The following is a 15,284-nucleotide window of genomic DNA, read 5'->3' on the forward strand; positions in this document are numbered from 1 at the left end:
TTAGGGTCCTTATGAATCATGAGCTGAGCTTGAAATTCTGGATCCTTTCATCATAAGATCACCTTCCATTTTTGTATGATCTCTCATATCCTCACTTTTACTGAAATGTTCATCTATGCATTTGCCACTGTTCACCTTCATTACGTGGAGATGCCGGCGTTGGACTGGGGTAAACACAGTAAGAAGTTTAACAACACCAGGTTAAAGTCCAACAGGTTTATTTGGTAGCAAAAGCCACACAAGCTTTCGAGGCTCTGAGCCCCTTCTTCAGGGGCTCAGAGCCTCGAAAGCTTGTGTGGCTTTTGCTACCAAATAAACCTGTTGGACTTTAACCTGGTGTTGTTAAACTTCTTACCACCTTCATTACTCCAGTGCTTGCTGCATCAGCTTTATAATATTACTGCCAACTTTTCTAGCACTGCATTCCATAATAAGTTCTGCACTTGTCATATTCCCACTGTCGCCAACACCAATTGATTCTCATGTGCAGTGCAATTGATTTAAAACCTCATTTTTAAATTGACCCATGGTATGGGCCAGCTCAATTTATTGCTGAAGGTAAATTATGAATTGATGGATTTGAAAATAGCAACCTTTCAGCTTGCTGGTAAATTTGTTGACCAGGAAGCAGGTCCATTTTATTTAATTTTTAACCATTGTAAAATATACTGGCTACATTTTAGAGCTATTGAAATTCATTTGGTAACAATTTGTTCCTCATTCACAATTTCTACATTGATAAATTGAGGCCAAATTTAGAAAGTAAGATTTGCATTTGTAAAGTGCTGTTCGTGATCTCAGGATGTTCAAAAGCACTTTGCAACCAATTAAATCCTTGCAATAACCTGATAGTGCTGTCTTTTAGGAAACGTGGCAGCTAATTTGTGCAGCCAAAGCTTCCACAAACAACAATGAAATAAATGACCAAATCTAATTTTGGTGTTGGTTGAACAATAAATATTAACCAGGACAAAATGTTGTGTGGGGTCTTTTACAGCGCCCTATTGCAGCAGTCTTAACAGCCTCTCCAAAAGTTGACACTTCCACCAGTGCAGCACTCCTTAGTATTGTACTTAAGTGTCAGTCGGTTTATGTAGTCAAGTCTGGAGTGCAGCTTGAACTGACAAGCTTCTAATGGAGAGGTGAGACAGGCATCACTGAGATAAAGTAACATTCTTGCCTCAGTTTTGTACTGGAATTGAATGCAGTGGAACAACAAAAAGGATGAATATCTGGCTCAAATAAATGTGTTCATTCTGTGAGTTCAAGTTTTTGATGGGGATTGGGGCAGATGGTTCATATGTATCAATGCATTGATTGGCATCATCAACCATAGAACAAGGAGAGGGGAAATAATCCAAGATTCCTGCCACAATGCAACAATTTGCATTTATATGGCACCTTTAATTGCTTTCCAGAGAATTTTCCTGGATTTGTCCGATGAATGTTTAGGCTCTGGCCTCATGCTGACATTGACTGTTGCTGACTCCCTTTTACAACAATCTGTCCTTGAGACCAGGAACTTGATACATTACATTTGGTCCTCAAATCCAAATCAGGTTGTGAACAGCAGAGGCCCAGGCACTAACCCTTGTGTTACCCCACTAGTCACAGCCTGCCAACCTGAGAATGACCGGTTTACCCCACTCTGTTTCTTGTCTGTTAACCAATTCTCAATCTATGCCATTATATTACCCCAATTCCTTGTGCTCTAATTTTGCTTGCTAACCTCCAGTGTGGGACCTTTCCCCCTTTATCTCATCTGTTCATTGACACCTCAAAGAATTCCATTAAATTTGTCAGGCATGATTTCCCCTTTCTGAATCTGCTTGATTATATTATGTATTTCTAAATGCTCTGCCATTAAATCCTTTCTAATCCTCTTTCCAATGACAGATGTTTAGCTAACTGGCCTATAGTGATGTGTTTGTTGTCTCCTGTAGGAGACGTGTTTGTTGTCTTCTTCCCTTTTGAATAAGGGTGTTTGAAACACTGGTTCACACTTATTTACTCTGCCTGTTACATCCGCAACATCTAAGAGATTTATTGGCAAACGTAATTTTTCTTTCACAAATCCATGTTGACTCTGCCCACGCGTACCATTATTTTCTAAGTGTTCAGTTATCACATACTTAATAATATATCTTAGCATTTTCCTGACTACTAATAACAGGCTACAGGTCTGTAGAATCATAGAATTCCTACAGTGCAGGAGGAAGCCATCTGGCCCATCGACTCTGCACTGACAGATCATCTTACCCAGGCTCTAGCCCCATAACCCCATGTATTTACCACTCTAACCCCCTAACCTACACATCTTTGGACACTGAGGGGCAACTTAGCATCGCCAATTCCTCTTAACCTCCACATCTGTGGAGTATGGGAGGAAACTGGAGCACCTGGAAGAAACCCACACAGACACAGGAAGAACATGAAAACGCCACACAGACAGTCATCCAAAGTTGGAATTGAACCTGGTTTGTGAGGCAGCAGTGCTAACCACAGTGCCACCAGGCCGTCCTGTTTCCTTTTTGCGCTCTCCTTCCTTTCTTAAATAAAGGAGTTATATTTGCCAACTTTCAATCTGCAGGAACTATTGCAGAATCTTTCAAATTTTGGAAGATGATCAGCAACACATCCACTATTTCTATAGCTACCACTTTCAGCACTCTGGGACATAGATCATCAGATTCAGCAGATTCATCAACTTTCAGTCCAACTAATTTCTCCAGCATTACTTTTTTTTTACTAATGTTAGTTTCTTTAAGTTTCTCATTCTTGCTCATCCTGTGGTTATTAAGTATTTCTCAGGGTTTTTTTGTATCTTTCTCTGTGAAAACAAACACAGAATATTTAGTTTCTCTGCAATTTTCTTATTCCCCATTATAAATTTTGCAATGGGACCATATTTGTCTTTGCTAGGCTTCCTTTCCTTTTTGTCTATTCTTCCTAAATGTCAAATACTCTTGTACCTCCAGCATGGCAGTAGTAGGACTGGCCAGGATAACTGCACCTAGACCTCCAATCCCAGGTTCCCTCCCTCCAGATCTAATTGCTCTTCGAATTATAGAGCCTGTCTCTGCAGAGTTAACAGAAGTGGGAGGGAGGGAACCTTCATTGGAGGAGCTGATGTAATGAGCATGGGAAAGCCAGAATTGATGATTGAAGGAGCAGATCCTTACGGATTCTGTCTATCTCTTTCCAATACTTTAAAAATTATTATATGGGATACAGGAGCAGCATTTAGAGCCAATCCTTAACTGCTCTTGAGAAGTCTGTCTTGTGATGTATATAGAGCCTGACACAACCATGAAAAAATGATATCACCTCCCTTTCCTCAGAAAAAATTGTTTAACTGTACACTGTGGGTTTGTCCCATCCTTCCAAGGGGAATGTGCATTTTGTTCATTCCTGGAGTGGACTCAAATGTTCTTTCATAGTGTTTGCCATGTTGTTGCTGGGCATACATGTTGTACCAATTTTAAAAATTAATTCAAGGAATGTGGGCTTCACTGGCCAGGCTAGCATTGATTGCCAACACTAATTGCCCTTGAGAATGTGGTGGTAAGCTGCCTTCTTGAATCATTCCATTCCATATGGTATAGTTACATCCATAGTGTTGTTAGGAACGAATTCCCGACCCAGCAACTGTGGTGGAATGGCAAAATATTTCCAAGTCAGGATGGTGAGTGACTTGGAAGGTAACCTAAGGTAACCTGTGTTCTCATTTATCTGCTGCTCTTCTAGAATCCAGATAGTAATGGTTATGGGTTTGGAAGGTGCTCCCTAAGGATCCATCCTGAGTTCCTGTTGTGCATCTTACAACTGGTATACACTGCTGCCATTGTGCATTGGTGGTGCAGGGAGTGAATGTTTATAGATAGGGTGCCAATCAAGCAGTCTGTTTTGTCCTGGATGGTGTCAACTTCTTGAGTGTTGTTGGAGCTGCATTCATCTAATAAAGTGGTGAGTATTCCATCATACTCCCGACTTATGCCTTGTGAAGGTAGACAGGCTTTGTGGAATCAGGAGGTTAGCTACTGGTCACTGAATTCCTAACCCCTGACCTACTCTTGTAGCCACAGTATTTATATGGCTAGTCTAGTTCAGTTTCTGGTTAATGGTAAAGTTTTAAAGTTTATTTATTAGTCACAAGTAGGCTTACATTAACACCGCAATGAAGTTACTGTGAAAAATCTCCTAGTTGCCACACTCCAGCACCTGTTTAGGTACACTGAGGGAGAATTTAGCAGGCCAATGCACCAAACCAGAACAGACTGTGGGAGGAAACCAGAGTACCCAGAGGAAACCCATGCAGACACGGGGAGAATGTGCAAACTCCACACAGATAGTGACCCAAGCTGGGAATCAAACCTGGGTCCCTGGTGCTGTGAGGCAGCAGTGCTAACCACTGTGCCACCGTGCCACCCCTAAACTCCGTTCAGGGTAACCCCTGAATGTTGACAGTGGGATTCAATGATGGTAATGTCATTGAATGTCAAGGTTAGATTCTTTCTTTTTGGAGGTGGTCAGTGCCTGGCACATGTGTGGCACGAATGTTACTTGCCACTTGTCAGATCAAGTCTGGATATTGTCCAGGTAGCATTTGGACGTGCTCTGCTTCAGAATCTGAGGAGTTGCGAATGGCGCTGAACCTTTTGCAGTCATCAACGAATATTCCCATTTCTGACTTCTGGAAGGAAGGTCATTGATGGACTATCTGAAGTTAGTTTGACCTAGGACACTACCCTGAGGAATACCTGCAGTGATGTCTTGGAACTGAGATGATTGATCTCCAACCACCACAACCATTTTCTTTTGTGCTAAGTATGACTCCAAAAAGCAAGGGTTTTCCCCGATTCCCATTTACTCCAGATCTGCTAGAGTTCAACTATTTTGTCCATAGAAACATAGAAAATAGGTGCAGGAGTAGGCCATTCGGCCGTTCAAGCCTGCACCACCATTCAATATGATCATGGTTGATCATGCACTTTCAGTATCCCACTCCCGTTTTCCATCCATACCCCTTGATCCCTTTAGCTGCAAGGGCCACATCCAGCTCTCTCTGGGCCATTTCATTAGATATGTCCAAAACAGCTTTCTGTGGCAGAGAATTCCACAGGTTCACAACACTCTGAGTGAAGAAGCTCTTCCTCATCTCAGTCCTGATGGCTTACCCCTTATTCTTAGATTGTGACCCCTAGTTCTAGACTTCCCAAACATCAGGAACATTCTTCCCGCATCTAGCCTGCCCAGTCCCATCAAGATTTTATATGTTTCTACATGATCCCCTCATTCTTTTAACTTCCAGTGGGTACAAGCCCAGTTGATCCAGTCTCTCTTCATATGTTAGTCCTGCCATTCTGGGAATCAGTCTGGTGAACCTTCGCTGGACTCCCTCAAGAGCAAGAATGTCCTTCCCCAGACTAGGGGACCAAAACTGCACGCAATACTCAAAGTGTGGCCTCACCAAAGCCCTGTATAACTGCAGCAAGACATCCCTACTCTTATACTCAAATCCTCTTGCTATGAAGGCTTTCCTCATCGCCTGCTGTACCTGCATGCCAACCTCCACCATGACACCCAGGTCATGTTGCACTTCCCCTTTTCCTAAACTGCCACCATTCAGATAATAATCTTCCTTCCTGTTTTTGCCACCAAAGTGGGCAATCTCACATTTATCCACATATTACATTTGCCAAGTATTTGTCCAGTCAGCCTGTCCACGTTACCCTGCAGCCTCTTAGCATCCTTCTCACAGCACAGACTGCCACCCATCTTAGTGTCATCTGAAAATTTGGAGATATTGCATTCAGTTCCTTTGTCCAGATCATTAATGTATATTGTGAACAGCTGGGGTCCCAGCATTGAACCCTGCGGTACCCACTCAGAGATTTTCACAGTAACTCCATTGCAGTGTTAATGTAAGCCTACTTGTGACAATTAAAAAAAAACGAGTCACTGCCTGCCACTCTGAAAAGGTGTGGAGATGCCGGCGTTGGACTGGGGTAAACACAGTAAGAAGTTTAACAACAGGTGACAAATAAACCTGTTGGACTTTAACCTGGTGTTGTTAAACTTCTTACTCTGAAAAGGACCCGTTTATTCCCACTCTCTGCCTCCTGTCTGCCAATAAGAGTTTTAACAGCACCAGAGTTTTAACAACACTCTTACTGTGTTTAACCCAGTCCAACGCCGGCATCTCCACATCCTGTCTGCCAACCAGTTCCCTATCCACGTCAACACATTACCCCCAATACCATTTGCTCACTAATCCCCTGTGTGTGGGACCTTGTCAAAAGCCTTTGGAAAGCCCATGTGTGAACCCGAGGCTGTATTGAGGTCAGGAACTGTGCAACCCGGCATGGCCGAGCAGGTTATTGACAAAGAATGATGAACGGAGGTACTGCCTTTAACTATAAAACACAGATGTAAGTGTGAGGGTAACGTGCGAAAACGTGGCCAGGAGATCTCAGGTTCCGGACGTAGGGGGAGAAAGCACAACTGTGATTATTTGAACGCCGCCAGGTTTGATGCGGTCAACGGGATAGACTGCGCATGCCCGGTGTTGGCAGCATCCCCCTGTCCTCGCCCCAGGCTGGAGTTACCTGGCGGACCCGGAGTATTATCCCCCTGACTGGAAGCAGCAGCGGGGGGCACTCTGTGAGCAGGCGCAGTAGCTGCCTGGGCTTTGATTGACAGGCATTTGGAACGCAGCCATTGTCCTGGATCGAATCTGGTGTTGCCGAGGTTGAAGTGAGGAGCCCACGTGTCCAGGCCTAAAGCACACACTGAGGAACAAGCGGCAGCCCCACAGCACCGTGCACAGCAAACCCTTCCCGGACAGCTAACAAGATGCCGGGCAAAATTGCAAAGGAGGAAATGGCCACGCTTTTCTTGGAGGACGGCTCTTCTTTCAAAGGCAGGCTTTTCGGCGCGAGTTCCAGCGTCTCTGGTGAAGTGGGTAAGTTTTACTGCGAGTCCTTACCACCTCCCACCCCCCTATCCAGACACAGACTCCTTCAGGTTGAGCCCAGTGTGTGCCATGCAGCTCATAAACCAAATTTAATTTTTCATTAATAACGCCAACGTGGAGTCGGCATCTGCAGAAACAGTCCCCTACCTTATCAGAGCAAATCAGAGGAATTAGTCTTTCATTCGTTTCTCGGATCCCAGTTGAATTTTAAAACAAGGCCTAAGTGTTTAAATGATTGTGTTTATTTTGTCGGGATAATCGATTTATTCTGATATTTTGGTTGCAGTGTTTTCATTCTGCTTGTACAGAAGAGTTCCATGGTTTCTGGAGGGACAACATGCAACCTGAAGTTCAAATCAGGCGGTATCTGTGCAGAGAGAGTTACATCAGGTCTCGATGACCCTTTTATCAGGACCTCAACCTGATGAAAACTCTCTTTTTTTCCCCACAGATGCTGCCGGACCTGCTAAACATTTCCAGCATTTGTTTTTTTTTATAAGCCCTTTTATTTCCGATTTCTAGCATCTGCAGTATTTTGCTTTTGTGACTTGAAGTTCAAATCCGTGCCCTCGAGGGGTTTGAGGGTCAGCCTTCTCAGTCATCGGTCAGTTTCATTGCCTTTTCTGTGGACATTCATGGAAATCTCTCAAACACTGTGTATAACTAAGCCTTTTTTAAACAAAATGTGTATTTTTATATTGCATGAATATACAGAACTATTTCATCATGGTAAATTAAGCTACATCCTGTATTTAGATTTGCAAAACAATGTTTACATAACGTCATGTTATCATTTGATTGTTTATGCGGTGAATTTCTTTATTTGGGCACTGAAATATTCTCTTCAGAGATTCTAATGTTGATTGCTGTCCTCTGTTAATATACTTAAATATGTCAACCCAATTTGTTCTTCTGAAAACTGCAGTGTTTTGTTTTGGATACAAACCTATTTGTTGAAAGAATAACCATCTAAACTTGATCATTTCCTAAAGGACTGCATAGGTTTGTTTTAAGTTTCAGGCACGAAACAGCTGCCATAATTGTTGTTAATCATGTTACCTGTGTGACGCGATCTTGGTGCAAAGGTCAGTAAGATTATTTTCTGATCACTGCTGGATGGTGATATTAAGATTACTGTGAATAATAAAATACTTATTATTGTGATTTACCTTTGATATCAGCTCCTTGATGAGAGAAACATCATTCTGTTTCCTGTCTGGTGAGAGAAAGTGCCCACCCATATAATTGGTAGCGACAGCGGTCCCTCAGTTTGAGGATGGTGTGTACTCGAGGTTGAGAATTTCCGACTTGTGTCTTTGGGTGACTGAACAAGTTGATTCTTGACCCACAGATCTTTGAGCACAAGGGGCAGGATGTCCCAAAGGTAGTTGGATCCAGAGTGCAGGATTTGCTTCCTTTTCTTCTCTGCTGCCACTCTGCCTCATCATCAAGACTTTGTGACTGAAAGAGCCACTCTCATCTTCTGCCCACGCTATTTTTACTCTTTGGAGAATAGTAGGGGAAGTGGTGTAGGGATTTCCAAGCTGATTATCAACCCGTTGAATGCTCCTTCCAAGGCCAACAAGTACTGGTGCTGGATTCAAACCCGGAGCATCTGGTCCAGAGGTGGGGTGCTTTCTATTGAATTAACACATGTCCTCTTGAAACCAGCTTCTGACACAGTGTCCAGTCTATTAAAGTTGATTTTACAGTAGTTTTAACTGAATGCTTATGAAGCTGGCTTCAAGAGGTGTTTATCCAACAGTTCTATCATTGAATCTGGAGGATGCAGTGGAGGCACTGTTGATGGAATTTCTTTAATATTCTTGTGTGTCGCTGATACACAGTCTAGGTCTCACTGTTGTATAGGAAAGTGGTGACAACTACTGCTCTGAACATTGGACTTTGACTTGAAGGGTTCTTTGGTGTCAAACACATTCTGCTATAGTTGACACCGTTAATCCTGTGTGTTGGATCTCCCTGTCAATGGTGGCCTTTTGAGAGAGAATGGGTGCCAAGGTATGCAAGGTGCTTCGCATTTTTCAGGGTCTCATTTGCAACCTATTAGATAACAAGTCAGGATATTTGTTTGTCCAGGTTAAGTTGATATGAGTTTTGTTTTGGCAGCATTCAAGAACAGGTGGAGTTTTTGTACATAGAATTGAGGAGTTTGGCTTGTAAATTTGCTGGAGATGGGTACCGTGACTGTGGTTAGAGTTTTCTATCTAGGCAGTACTTAATACTGACATCCGAGGGCAGTTGGAGGACTATGGTGAAATTTCTTGGACATCAAACTGTTGACAATCCACAGAGGCTCCCAATTTCCTGAGTCAAAGTTAATGAATGAAATGAAATGTTTCTGGTGTTTGTTCTTGTCCGTCTTCTTGGCTAAGTCTGGCAACAAAGACCGTGTCAAAGGTTCCTCTGGAAAGTATGAACCACACTGTGCCTCTAGGAGGACTAATGTGTGTCAGAGTTTACTGTGCTTTGGACAAGAGAGAAATATTCGATTGTTTCGAAAACATGATGGATTTCTCTTGAAAACTAGTACAATTGCCACATTTCTGAAGTTGAGTTCCTTTGCCTCCCAAATAAATAAATTCATGAAATCTTGTGAGCAAAAGTCCACCAGCTTTGAAGACCTCAGCTGGAATTCTATTGGGGCTGCGAGCTTTGTTGTTTTTCATCCATTTGATTGCTTGTTGCAGATCTCTTGTAGTTGAAGATTCATCCATGGATTCTACCACTGGGTACTGGCAGATAGTCTGGAGAATATCAGCTGCCATTGTGGATTCATTAGGAGTTGTTGAAAATATTCTTTCCAGTGTTGATGGATGGCCTTGTCATCCTTAGGAGAAATGCCATCCTGTGAGCGAAAGAGATTTTGTTCATTTGACCTCAGATGACCCTGGTGGTTTTAAAAAAAGCTTCGCATGTCATGATGGTCAGCATATTGTTGGATTTTTCAGGCTTGCTCTACCCATCACGTCATTTTTTTCCTCACTTCCCTTTGGGTGTCATCCTTGAGTTGTTGGACTGCTGTTGCCTCGTGTTGCTCTGCCAGACAATGAAGGCTGCTCATTTGTGTTCAAGGACAAGGCGGTTGCATATTTCACCATTTTTATCAAACCAGTCCTGTTGGCGACAATGGCCTGGGCACGAGAGTTGAGTACAGCTTACTATTTAATCCCAAAATTTTGGAATTGAGTTGGGTGTGTGAGGATTATCCAGATTGGTTGTGAGCTAGACTGGAATTCCTCTCTTCAGCCGGGATGCTTCATGACTGAGTCATTGATCATTTTTCTCTTGGGACTTTTGGGCTTTCGATATCTTGATGCTTGTTGGATGTTCATCACTGACTGGACAAGTCTATGATCTGTCCATCATCTTGATCTGTCTGGACATGGCACAGTCCTGGAGATGTCAGCACTTTAGTCTGGGATGTCCCCATGTGGTTTTTATATTTGTCTTTCTGGCAGAAGAGGGTACTTGTACAATGAAGCCATGCTGAGCTTTCATCAGTGTGAGGACGCTATTTACAATGGCTTAGAATTTATTTCTGCTCCCAACATTGGAGTCACGGCCAATACTGGCATTGAAATCGTTCAAGAGGATGATCTTTTCTTTTAGGATGGCAATGAGAACTTCAAGATGAGATTAGAACTTTTCCTCAGCATCATTAGAGTGAGTGATTGGGGCACAAGCATTGATGATGGTGACATCTTGGTTACAGCTGAGCTGTAGGTGAAGTGTCATGAATCTTCCATTTGGGGCAATTCTGGCAGGGCATCCAAGATACTATTCCGGATGATAAAACAAACTCACTTACACAAGGACACTCTTGGCCTTTCCAGTAAAAGGTGTATCCCCATACTTATTCCTTTAGCTGTCTCTCCCCAGGCTGTCTTTACCCCAGTCCAACACCGGCATCTCCACATCATGTCTCCCCAGGAAGGCAGGTCTTAATAAGAGTGGTAAATGTCAATTTGGAGTCTATTATCTCTCGTGATAAGATTGCACTTCTTCTTTCCAGTGGTCATTTTTGAGATTTTCCATAAGTGTTCTAGCAATCCAAGTTGCAAAATTGAAAGTTTTCTTTCTTTGACCACAATGTTGGTGATCTGTAGGGCGTGGTTCCCCAGCCAGGAGAAAGTCGGACAGCCTAATTTCGGAGCATCTTTTCTAACCCCTGCCCCATTTAGGGTGTGTAGAGAGTTTCCTGACAAGGATTGCTCAGTCAGGGATGCTGCTGCCCAAAGGCACCTCTGTCCCGGCACAGGTGTCTAATGACCTTCAATCATCTGTACGCAAAGTCCTGACTCAGCGCTCCCAGATTCACAGCCCTGTCCCCATCACCAGTTTTCCAAAGCTAAAGGATTTGGCAAGTGAGCCCTGGTGGAAGCCTGTGCGTGATTTTGTTAATGTGGGAACTTGCGGTGCCATCTCTGCCCCCACAATCTTGACAGGTTGGTGGTCATATTTCAGTGACATGTTAAACAAGAATGCCTGGACCACCTTGCTGCTGCAGAATTCTCCTGCTTTCATAGCTGGTGGGATGAACTGTCTTCCTTTGGTCTGTCATTGAGGGCTTGTTGAAGCACACTTTGTCTGCCCCCTCACTCCCATGTTGCTGCCCATATGAACTTCAGATGAAGACGAAGACTGGTGTCAGTTGTGATATTCATGATCAGCAAAAGTCCAAACAGCATTTTCGGTCTAAATCTGCATTTGAACTCTCTCAGATCCAAAACCAGTGTCTTGTGCTTAAACAAAGGTGACAACAATGGGATGAGGGAGCAGTTGGCTAAGGTAGACTAGGAGCAAAAACTTTATAGTGGAACAATTGAGGAACAGTGGAGGACTTTCAAAATGATTTTTCACAGTGCTCAGCAGAAGTATATATCAGTGATAAGGAAGAACTGTAGTGAAAGGGATAATCAGCTATGGATATCTAAGGAAATAAAGAAGGGTATCAAATTGAAGGAAAACGCAAAAAAAGTGGCAAAGATTAGTGGGAAACTAGAGGATTGGGAAATCTTTAAAGAGCAACAGAAATCCACGAAAGAAAGCTATAAAGAAAAGATGAATTATGAGAGTAAACTAGCTCAGAATATAAAAACAGATGGCGAAAGTTTCTACAAATATATAAAATGAAAAAGTGTGGCTAAAGTCCTTTAGAGGATAAGAAGGGGAATGTAATAACTGGAAATGGCCAAGGCATTGAACAGGTATTTTGTGTTGGTCTTCACAGTGGCAGACACAAATAACATGCCAAAATTGATGACAAGAAGACTATGGCAGGTGAGGACCTAGAAATTATCATTATCACTAAAGAGGTAGTGTTGGGCAAACTAATGGGGCGAAAGGTAGACAAGTCTCCTGGCCCTGATGGAATGCCAGTCTTCGTCTTCATCTGAAGTTCATATGGGCAGCAACATTGGAGTGAGGAGACAGACAAAGTGTGGTTCAACAAGCCCTCAATGACAGACCAAAGGAAGAAAGTTCATCCCATCAGCTATGAAAGCAGGAGAATTCTGCAGCAGCAAGGTGGTCCAGGCATTCTTGTTTGGCATGTCACTGAAATATGACCACCAACCTGTCAAGATTGTGGGGGCAGTGATGGCACCGCAAGTTCCCACATTAACAAAATCATGCACGGGCTTCTACCAGGGCTCACTTGCCAAATCCTTTAGCTTTGGAAAACTGGTGATGGGGACAGGGTTGTGAATCAGGGTACTAAAGGAGATGGCGGGGGAAATAGCAAATGCACTAGTGGTAATTTACCAAATTTTGTTAGACTCTGGGGTGGTTCCTGCAGATTGGAAAACAGCAAATGTGACACCACTGTTTAGAAAAGGAGGTAGACAAAAGGCGGGTAACTATAGGCCGGTTAACTTAACTTCTGTAGTGGGGAAAATGCTTGAATCTATAATCAAGGAAGAAATAGCGAGAAATCTGAATATAAATTGTCCCATTCGGAAGACGTAGCATGGGTTCATGAAGGGCAGGTCATGTTTGACTAATTTGGTGGAATTCTTTGAGAACAATACACGTGTGGTGGACAATGGAGAACCTATGAATGTGGTGTATCTGGATTTCCAGAAGGCATTTGACAAGGTGCCGCACCAAAGGCTGCTACATAAGATAAAGGTGCAGGGTGTTACAGGTAATGTATTAGCATGGATATGGTGAACTAACAAAGCAGAGTGGGGGTAAATGGGTGCTTTTCTGGTTGGCGATCAATGACTAGTGGTGTGCCTCAGGGATCAATGTTGGGACTGCAATTGTTTACAATTTACATAGATGATTTGGAGTTGGGGACCAAGTGTAGTGTGTCAAAATTCGCAGATGACACTAAGATGAGTGGCAGAGCAAAGTGTGCAGAGGACACTGGAAGTCTGCAAAGGGATATAGATAGCCTAAGTGAGTGGGCAAGTGTCTGGCAGATGGAGTATAATGTTGGTAAATGTGAGGTCATCCATTTTGGTAGGAATAACAGCAAAATGGACTATTATTTAAATGGTAAAAAATTGCAGCATGCTGCTGTGCAGAGGGACCTGGGTGTCCTTGTGCATGATTCACAAAAAGCTGGTTTGCAGGTGCAGCAGGTAATTAAGGCAAATGGAGTTTTGTCCTTCATTGCCAGAGGGACGGAGTTTAAAAACAGGGAGGTTATGTTGCAGCTGTATACGGTGCTGGTGAGACCACATCTGGAGTACTGTGTACGGTTTTGGTCCTCTTACTTGAGAAAGGACATACTGGCACTGGAGGGGGTGCAAAGGCGATTCACTCGGTTGATTCCGGAGTTGAGACGGTTGGCTATGATGAGATATTAAGGGGTTAACATCACATGCAACTAAGAGCTTTTGCAAAAACCAGATAAACCAGCAGTTTGGGTAAATGACAAGCTTAAGATACCTGTGACTAATCCCACTTACCCATTAGCAGTTCTCCTTCTTTCAACATAACCATATTACCACCTTCAATATGGTTAACCTGACTGGAACAAAGGGTGTCTTGTGATTAGCTATATTGCATCAGACCGCATGTGACCATGAGGATTGTAAAACTACATAAAGGGGGACTGTCCCATTATTCAGCCCACTTTTGCTAACTGACTCCCAGCACTGAGTGGAAGTTACGTAGCAAAGGTTTGCCAGCTTGCATATGTAAGACGAATAAAGAACTTTCGAATTGGACAACAGTTGGTGTTTGCCTTTGTATCAAGGACGGAAGAGTCTCACGAAAACAAACATAACAATTGGCGCTGCAGAGCAGGGTTCCAACATACAGATGTCCTCTGAGGTGGACTGAATAAGCGATCGTCTGGGTGTCGGTAACGTGAGACGGACGGGCCCACAAGGTAAGATTAACCTTGGTCTCTCTCACTGAACTAATACTCAGTCGACCCCTCATCCCCCGAGGCCCTGTATTGACGGAACCCGGAGACGACTTACGTCCTTGAACACTGACTAGTCCTTTGCCGGGTGGTTCGAGTCCCCCGAGTGGCCTGGTGGTTCGAGTCCCCAGGTTTATTTGTTAAGACACCGGGTGGTTCGAGTCCCCCGAGTGGCCTGGTGATTCGAGTCCCCAGGTTTATTCAGTAAGATAACGGAGGTTCAAGTCCCCCACACGTACCTGGAGGTTAGAGTCCCCAGGGCTCTGGTATATCAAAACTGGGAGGTTTGAGTCCCCCGGTTGACCGGGGTTCGAGTCCCTAGGTCGGTGGAATTTGAGGTTCGAGTCCTCTGAGATATAGTCAATTGATTAAAAATGGGTCAAACCTTAGACAAATCAGGGGATGGGACCCCTTTATATAAAATGTGTCGTGAAAACCCAAAGGACGAGGAGCGACTCAGACACTTGTCAGGGTGTTTCAACAAAAAACTGGGGAAGGAGAATTGGCCGTTAGGGGGAACTTGGGATTTGATAAGTGTATTAAAGCAGAGGAGGCTATTTGGAAACGAAATGCGGGAAGTAAATGGAAAGTTTTCATGTCTTTATGGAGAAAGAAAGCCGATGAACTGACCGAAAAATCAAAGCTGGCCAGCTGGGAGGATAATGCACGTAGGAGAGGGGTCAGTGAATGTGATGATGAGGGAAAAAACTTGGGAAATGTTGAAGTGGGAATGTGAGAAGGACAAAAGAGATAGAGCAGAACAAGAGAGGTTGGAAAGGGAGAGACGAGACCGAGAAAAAGGGCTAGAGCGACAGGCCAAACAAAGGAAAGGTTAAAAAACCGGAGGTACCTCCTGACACATCTGGCATGCCATTGTTGTTCCAAAGTACTGACACCGATGAACAACAG

The 15,284-nt window shown here is 43.5% G+C and overlaps 1 protein-coding gene across 3 annotated transcripts in view; it reads left to right on the forward strand.

Annotated features, from left to right (window-relative positions):
- The first annotated feature begins 6,537 nt into the window (after window positions 1–6,537).
- Window positions 6,538–15,284, forward strand: part of cad (carbamoyl-phosphate synthetase 2, aspartate transcarbamylase, and dihydroorotase) — a 107,747-nt gene continuing 99,000 nt past the window's right edge. For all 3 annotated transcript variants that reach the window (XM_078212959.1, XM_078212960.1, XM_078212961.1), the window contains exon 1: window positions 6,538–6,964. In XM_078212959.1, coding sequence (XP_078069085.1) covers window positions 6,856–6,964 — 109 coding nt within the window. In that variant the 5' untranslated portion in view covers window positions 6,538–6,855. The remainder of the gene's footprint in view (window positions 6,965–15,284) is intronic.

This window comes from Mustelus asterias, chromosome 5 (assembly GCF_964213995.1).
Source record: "Mustelus asterias chromosome 5, sMusAst1.hap1.1, whole genome shotgun sequence".
Classification (NCBI taxonomy): Eukaryota; Metazoa; Chordata; class Chondrichthyes; order Carcharhiniformes; family Triakidae; genus Mustelus; species Mustelus asterias.